Source organism: Morone saxatilis, unplaced genomic scaffold (assembly GCF_004916995.1).
Source record: "Morone saxatilis isolate NCDOM2014 unplaced genomic scaffold, NCSU_SB_2.0 Contig4, whole genome shotgun sequence".
In the NCBI taxonomy this organism is placed as follows: domain Eukaryota; kingdom Metazoa; phylum Chordata; class Actinopteri; family Moronidae; genus Morone; species Morone saxatilis.
The window spans coordinates 16,611,809-16,620,743 of record NW_023339984.1 but is presented as its reverse complement, the minus strand read 5'-3'; the positions used below and the strand labels follow the sequence as shown (position 1 = coordinate 16,620,743).

Genomic DNA, 8,935 nt, shown 5'->3' with positions numbered 1-8,935 from the left:
CTCTCTCTCTCTCTCTCTGGTGATGTTTGGGTTCTGCCGATTGTTGCTTCATCAAAAATTCAATAACGTCCTCTGTAACCGCGACTGTCGCACAGACAGACACACGAACGACTGATCAGAGCAGGAAATAAAATGAGGAGGTAAACAGAGGGGCGAAGTGACAGATAGTGGGAGATGGAGGAAAGAGAGGGAGGGTGAAAAATAGTGAGAGAAACAGAGGAGACACTGGTAATTTATCAGCTAGATTGCAGAAACATTGAGCCTCCTGCAGCAATAATCTCTTACATTTCTCTTATTTTAAGGTTTTGAATAAAGGGACTTAATGTAATGTAACATAAGTTTTGCATTTCCTATAATATCAGCCTGCTGCAGGTAGTGTCCGCATACATCCGTGAGTAGTTCTGAGCTTAAATGTGATGGTCAGATAGTAAACGGAGATAAGATGAGTCTTTGAACTGAAGAAATATTAACGTCTGAACATTCACACCAATAAAATTGAGCTTTCTGGATTCTAAAATGCAGGTCCAATGTATTAAAGCGTATAAATAACCTCAAAATTGACTCGAAATGAATCCAAATCAATCCACAGGGAGTTGAAATCAGTAAAATCTGTGTAATTTATGACCAAGTAGTATTTGCATATTGTTGCTCAACATCTGCTACTTCAGGCAGTAAAGGATCATTATAAAATGAACATTAACCACAGAAGAGATGCCGATTTTGCAATCAGTACTGGCCCACAGATGGGTGAGACAACTGGACAACTACGTCAGGTCTTCACCATCATAACAAAAATGATAACACTCGCAGAACACTACCGAATGGTGTACATCAGAGGGGATTTAGAAGTGGATATATCCAATGGTGACTGAGAAATATGTCTGTATACTTGCATATGGTGGACATATGGCCACTTCTGGTTTGAACAGTCATTTTGTACTTGTGGATTCAGCATCCTACATACTGCCTCAATATTGTCCAAATTGGGCAAGCAGTGGCTGAAATATATAATATATATAATAACAATTTTAACATATGCAAGTTAGGATGCAGCAGTTTCTAAATGCTGGGGACCCATACTTTACATTTGTAACATAAAACTTCGGGGTACTCTGTATTTTTGGGTTCACGTCGCTGGAAAGTCGACTAGTAGTACTCTAGTACCTAGTTTTTTTGATAAACACTGCTTTACAATACGTTTTCTCTTGTTCTTCATCTTCAGGTTATTTGAGACTCTTCAGTCTCTGTTCTGGTCCATATTCGGGCTGTTAAACCTGTACGTCACCAACGTGAAGGCCCGGCACGAGTTCACAGAGTTCATCGGGGCGACCATGTTCGGGACTTACAACGTCATCTCGCTGGTGGTTCTGCTCAACATGCTGATCGCCATGATGAACAACTCCTACCAACTCATCGCTGTGAGTCACATTAAATGGCACTGAAAGGATTAATCAACTGAAAGAGTTATCCAGTTATCACAAAAATAATACATTCTAGATTTTATGAGCTTTTCCTGTTTCTATCATTGTAAATTGATTATTTTAACTAAAACTCATTCTCAATTAATTTATAAAATGTTGAAAAATATGTCATCTATAATTTTTAACCATTAAAAACTTACAAAGTTAATGAAAAATGAAAATAACTGTTTATTACATTAGATACCAAAAAAGAAAAGGTCTGTTCCAACCAATATCATGAGCGCCTTTATTATAAAGAACTACATTGTTGTGGGAAACTGTCTTAAGCTTCACCAAACAGCATGAAAAACAATAAAAGGTCCCTGCTATCAAGTCTTGTCTTCTATAATGAACTTTAATTGCTTCCAGTTAAAAATGAAAAAGATCACCTCTTTCTGTAACATGACTTTTTCAACCAGCCTTCCCTCTTTTTGTCCTGCAGGACCACGCCGACATCGAGTGGAAGTTCGCCCGCACCAAGCTGTGGATGAGTTACTTTGACGAGGGTGGCACGCTGCCACCCCCGTTCAACATCATCCCCAGCCCCAAGTCCATCTGGTACCTGCTCATGTGGCTCCACAACAAGCTGTGCAGGAAAGGCCAGCTGCCCGGGGAGGACACGCACAAATGTGAAAATCTCAGAGAGTTCACGGTAAGTGAGGACAGAGCTTTTATTTTATCTTTTAAAGCCCCGATATGTACAATATTTATCTGCTTTCAGCATCTTTCAAATAAAAAAGAATAGAAAATCATGGGTTAAATTTAACTGAGCGTGCTCCGATGTCTATCTCTACTCCGAGCAGAGGCTAAATCAAAGGATCAGTCAGGCTTAATATATCTCAATATTGCTCCAATACTGATCTTTGAGATCAGATCAGGACATCCATACCAACAAGGTTGAGAACCACTGCTTTACACTATACACTGGGAGTCAGCAAGGTCAGAAATGTTCAAATTCAGTTTTTATGCTAAAACTTTTGCTGTGGAACGCATAATTACTCTCAGTAGGTATAAAGATAAAGCTCTCTACACACATCTTGATGTAGAGTTAGACATAAAACTGAAACTAAATGGAAATTAAAACTTTAATTGTTCCCTGTTTGTTGTGATTAAAAGCAGAAAGACCTCAGGTAGTGTCCTCAATGTTGAATTCTGATTCACGGTGATGAAGAACTGTTTACCTGGCGTACTGACGACCTATATTTAATTTAAAGTCAGTATTATGTTGTAGACGTGACAGGAATGATGAAGACAACTCAGCACACACTGTGCCAAGTTAACTCCTGAAACTTTCGGCTTGGTATCTTCCAAAGCCAGTAGGCCTACCAGTCTCCAGCCCAGGGATTGAGAACATCTGACAGAGAGTATTTAATATTTATAGTCTTATGTCCAGTTTAACTTTCACTTTGTATTATACAGCAGGCGTCTCAGCTTCTGGCTGTCGTAGTTGTTGCTTTATTGTTTGTGTAATCCATGTTACGCTTTCTGTGCCTTGGCCCCAGAGAGGAACGACGTTTCATTCATCTGTGTGTGAAGAAATGGCGATAAAATTGAAGTTGAACTTGAATGTGATTGCTTGTGACCAAACCAGTGAACACTGCAGTTTTCTGTCTCTTGGCTGCTCCACTTCAGATTAAACTCCCAAAGTTGAGACAGAATAAAACACAAATGCAAATGTTTTATTTATTCATGTGTAGCTTAATATGTTGGCGTGGCCATGGTGCCCTGTACTGAAACAGCTCACGCCAACAAACTGCACAGACTAAAAGGCGCCATATGCTGTCATTCATGTCAACAAGTCACTGGAGGGATTTCACCCGAGGGCTTTACATCGCAAAACTGGTTACTGTGAACTGTAGCATTCACAAGGTAAAGAAACGTGCTTCAAGATTCAGTTTTGTTTTTTGTGCAGTTCGAGTCCAGCAGGAACACCAGAAGCTCAGATGATAACAGACTGTAAACAAACCAGAATTGTTTGGAAGAATAAATCTGGGTTTTGAACCTCAGTACTTCCTGAGTCAGCTGTGTTTGACAACTTTGGTTTGTTTTTACTAAATAAACCAAATAATATTCAGATTGTAAGTTGATTCTTGACCACAGAAATACCAGTTGGACATCTTCCATTACAACTTGGCAAGCAAATCCAAACAGAGAGTCCACAGGTTAACAGGAGTGAAAGGCACAGGCAGGTACAGGATCCAGGTTTCAGAGGCTGGAAAGCAAAGGCAGGAAGCAACATTGGGCCTCTTCACAGCTGAAAGTCAGAACCAAGGTTCACCTGTTTGTGGCATTGATTGTGGCATAGATTGGATCCAGTTAGTTTTGGTTTGGTAGTTTTGCGAGCACTATACATGACCTGCCGTCATCACCAAATCTGCATCAGCGCCATCGGAGTCTGTATGAATGTAGATCTGGACCGAGAGCCCCTCTTTTGGTTGGCTGTTTAGTCCGGACCCTGGAGGTTTCACACCTCTAATTAAAACCTTTAGGGCGGCTCAGGAGGTAGAGCGGGTCGTCCACTAAGCAGAAGGTTGACAGTTTGATCCCCAGCTCCTCCCGCTGCATGTGGACGTGTCCTTGAGCAAGATACTGAACCCCAGATTGCTCTGGATGCTGACATTTAGTGTAAAGTGGGAGTGGTTGGAAGACCACCGGGCGGAAACACCACTTGAATTTCCCTGGGGATAACTAAAGTATCTATCTATCTATCTATCTTGGTCTGAAAGCGCAGACCAAATGAAGTCAGTATGAGAGGGCAACTGATAGACACTCAGGCAACTGACTGGGGAAACTGGGTTATTCTAAATACTGACAGGGTTATTAGGGACATGTGAGCAGGTGGATGTTGGAGTCTGGTGACAGGTGGGAAAGTCCGAGGGTATCTTGTGGACAGGTGTAGAAAGGCAAGTCTGGAGAGCTCCTAAGAAATGCACTGTGGGAAGTGAAGACAGGGGCAGAAGGTAACATAAAAAAATGAATAAATTCAGAGCCCTGCGATCAATCAGAGCAGAAGGAATCATCGACCGACCTGCTCAGAGTAAGGGAGCAGTGCGGGGATGAAGTGGACACGTATCGGTTTACAGAAATACAATCGCACAGAGACGGACATCAGCTGTGAGTCTGTGAGCACAGAAGGAACATCAGCAGATAAACACGTCCTGATAAACACATTTAACAGTCCAGTCATCTGCAGAGAGACTGTGAGAGCAGGCAGCGCAGGATGATAAGGCTTTTTCACACACACACACACACACACACACCACACATGCACACAACACACACACCACACACACACATTACAAACACACAGTGCCACTGCCATGTTCACCTCAACTGGAAAGCTCATGCCTGCTGCAGTTATATAAGCCCACCATTCCCATAGGCTTCACCAGAGGGCCACACAGCACTGCAGGAGATTCTGATCAAGGGGGAGAGAGCCCTGTGGTTGTGTGCGCGTCGTGTGTGTGTGTGTGCGTGGTGTGTGCATGTGTTGACAGGTATAAGCATAAAAACAGCATGAGGACGTGGTGGGGGAAAAGGCCAATGAACAGCTCTGAAGGGAATGGGGGAGAGATAGATTGTTAAAGGAAAGATGTGGACAGGAGATGTGGTCGTGTTGTGTGATGTTGATGTTGTGTCGTGTTGTCGCTGTGTGTTATGTTATGTGTTGTGTGTTGGTCCGCGGACGTAGGCACGGTCTCGCAATGTGAGCGACATATCTGAACATATCCGCACAGGGTTGCTGCTGTATTCGGCAGCTTTATGATCAGCAGTTCGTCATATAATCTAGGATATCTATCTCAATGGGACTCCTCCTGTCTCTATGATTGGATGACAGGAGAGGGGTGAATTGTCGTGACTCTCAGAGTTATGGGATTTGCTGTTATAGTATGTGTGATAAAATGAAAACGTGTTGAGTGAGAGATAGATGTACAAGTACTATTCACACAGCAAGAGGAGAGATGAAATGTGTCTGATTAGATCGTTAGAGTCGCCCTTCTACTCGTATCCTCTCTCGCTACGTCACCGGTTCACCTATCGTTATCTTACTCCTATATACCTAAATACTATATATCACACACTATCTACGCTGTCACTAAGGTCATTAAAATGAAATGGTGTCAAACAGGAAGTGATTATATTTATTTTTCAGCGTTATCTCTGGTAACTAGTGATTTTTATACACTAATCTCTGTACATTCTGAGCCTCTTGTCTCATAGATCTCTATCCGAGAAGTTAATGAGGAATAGAACCGTTGTGATCCAGTCGTCCAGACTGAAGATGAATGACGACACTGTCCGCTATCAAAACTCTTTTATACGAAAGACACATAAGATCAGACACAGCTCCGAGCTGAAGCAGCGCCGCTAGTTAGGCGTGCTCGGCTCTCTTTGCATATCACAATATGAAAAAATGAAGTTGTAATGATGAATAAGCTACGTGTAATCGCCGTGGACACCCTGACTGTCCGAATACGAAATATATAACACTATCGCTGGTGTGCTGCAGACAGATATATCCCTGAGTAACAATGTTAAGCCTGTAGCTTTATCAGACCGAGACAACTAGTATTATCTTCACTGAACAGACACACCATAGCTAGCTGTGAGCCTCACACGTTCATGCTACACATTGATATAACTTGAAACAATCCGTACTCTTCAGTTATTCAAGATCTGAACGTGCATGACCCGGGAATATCTATACTGATATATGATCATCCGAATGTCTATAAAACTTGTTAGAGAACTGTGTCAAGTTATAAACATAATGATAAAAGCTTTGCTTTAAAGATAAGATACGACTGTTCCATGTGTGCCACTATATCCTTCTTTATTGCTTGTCCGTGTGGAGTTGTTGATGGTCTGTATAATGCTGGAATTTGTCATATGATAACTAAAGTATTAACAATAGATAATTTATTTGATAATAAGTTGAATTCTTATGAGCGTTCAAAGAGCTCAGTCTATTGCTTCGAGAATTAATTGAAGACTGTCAGATGTTATTGAAGGTATATTGACTCCAATATCAAAAACTAATAAATGATAGTAATTTAATTATAGGTGAGTTTATTATTGTTTTTTCATGTATCATAACTTATTAAACCAAAAAATCCTATTGAATTCACTAGTTTTTGTTATAATTACTCTCCTTCTGCTCCCCAACCGAATTAAGTGATGTATAGATTTGTGAGAGTAAAATAAACAAAATAACATATGTAGATTCAAAGAATTTAAAAGAGAAAAATGTGAAACAAAAATATATTACTCCTAAATGTATTTAAACTTGAGATATAAGGTAATTTCAAAGTGTTAAGGCTGTCTTCCTCCACAAACAATGAATACTCTAGCTACGATAAGTTTTATTTTATGATTGATTAAATAAGATAATGCAAAAAAAGAGGTCTGTTTTTCAAGAAGTTTAATTAGTTCTGCGTTTTTATTGGAAAACATTCTGTTTTATTTTCTGTTTCTTTTGGACCAAGCTTATTTCATCAAATATTGAAACCGTATCAGCTGTAACTCAGTGTTTTATCATCTTCTTAAGCATGACTGAACACTATCTTTGAGTAAATTCTGGTTGTACATTTCATTTTATGACTTATACAGTTGTGTGTGTGTTGCTTTTATTTAGATATACTGAACCTCTACAATATCCATTCACAGCATTCCACTCATTCCCATCTCCTCTTGTGTTGTTATTGTTTCATTTCCCTCTCTCCACGTTTTCTTTTATTCAACATTTTCAGTTCCATATTCAGCCATTTCACCTCTCTGTTCCATTTCCCTTTTCATCCTGTTTTTAACACTTGTCAGTACTCCATCCACACTTCTAATTTGTCTTCCGCTCTCTCCCTGCTGTCCGCGTAGCGCACACACACCTACATTACCACACCACTACATCACACAACACACACACACTAATCAAACCAAATCCCTCCCCACATCTCCTCTTAACAGATCTATCTCTCCCCTCTTCAGTATGCTTTCATTGCTTCACATCTATGCTTGTTTTTATGCTTATACTGTCAAAACACATGCACACAGCACGCAACACACAGCACACACACGCGCACACACACACAGGCCTGCTTCCCTTGATCAATCTCCTGCAGGTGGCTGTGTGGCTCTGTGAAGCCTATGTGTCGCTGGCTGGGATATTATACATAACAGCAGCCTGACTTCAGTGTGAGGTGAGCATGGCAACAGCTAGCACTGTGTGTTTGTATGTGTGTGTGTGTGTGTGTGTGTGTGCATGTGTGGTGTGTGTGTGTTGTGTTCGTGTGTGTGAGAAAAGGCCTTAATCATCCTTGCGCTGCCTGCTTCCACATCTCTCTGCAGAATGATGGACTGTTTAAATGTGTTTATCAGGATCTGTGGTTGTTTATCTACGTGATGGTTCCTTCTGTGCTCACTAGACTCCACAGCTGAATGCTCCCGTCGCTCTGCTGCGATATAGTATTTCTGTAAACCGACTACGTGTCCACCTTCATCCCCGCAGCCTGCATCCCTCTACTCTGAGCAGGTCGGTCGATTATTCCTTCTGCTGCTGATTGATCGCAGGGCTCTGAATTGTATTCATATGTTTTTCTATGTATACCTTCAGGCCCTGTCCTTCACAAATTCCACAGTGCAATTCTTATGTGTAGCTCTCCAAGACTTTGCTCCAATTACACGCTTTGTCCACTATAAGACTACCTCGGAACTATTCTCCACCTTGTTCACCAGACTTCCAAATCCATGTGTGCGCTGTTGTATCGATGTAGATCCACTTAGAGGAATCTCGCACATCGTCAGGTATTTAAGAAGACCATAAAACTGAAACACAGGATGAATCCAGGGGTCGAGGGCACCAATGACTATGATCTATGGAACAGTATACCCGCATCATACTGACTTGCATTTGGTACTGCGCTTTCAGACCAAGGATAGATTAGATAGATACCGACTGTTTATGGATAGATAGATAGACCTAGATAGATAGATACTTTAGTGTAATCCCCAGGGAAATTCAAGTGGTGTTTCCGCGCGGGTGGTCTTCCCACACCACTCCCACTCCTTAAACAGCTGAGAATTGCGGCGGTGCCATGAGCAGCAACTCTGGTGGTTCTTATTATACATAGGCTCAAAAAGATGAGTGCGGGAACAGAAATTCCATTCATGCAGTGAGTTAATTGTGGTGTGGTGTGGGTGTGTGTAATAGTGTGCGGGAGGATTGGCTGGGGAATCAAATCATGCAAGTCCAATTGCTGCGGGTCGGTTCTCGGTGGCGGAGACGAGCCCGGCTCTACCTCGCGGAGCCGCCCTAAAGGTTTTAAATTAGAGGTGGAAACCTCCAGGGTCCGGGATGACTAAAGCGAGCACGCAGACCAAAAAAGCAAGGGGCCTCTAGAGGTCCAGATCTGTCAGTCATAGCAGACATGCGCAAGATGGCGCTGATGCAGATTTTGTGGTGAATCGAACGGCGATGGTCA

The 8,935-nt window shown here is 41.7% G+C and overlaps 1 protein-coding gene across 1 annotated transcript in view; it reads left to right on the top strand.

Moving 5' to 3' along the window:
- trpc5a (transient receptor potential cation channel, subfamily C, member 5a) overlaps positions 1 to 8,935 on the top strand; it is a 64,814-nt gene that overhangs the window by 51,270 nt on the left and 4,609 nt on the right. Inside the window, exons 13-14 of the mRNA XM_035675826.1 lie at positions 1,223 to 1,418; positions 1,903 to 2,112. Of these exons, the coding sequence (XP_035531719.1) occupies positions 1,223 to 1,418; positions 1,903 to 2,112 (406 nt within the window). The remainder of the gene's footprint in view (positions 1 to 1,222; positions 1,419 to 1,902; positions 2,113 to 8,935) is intronic.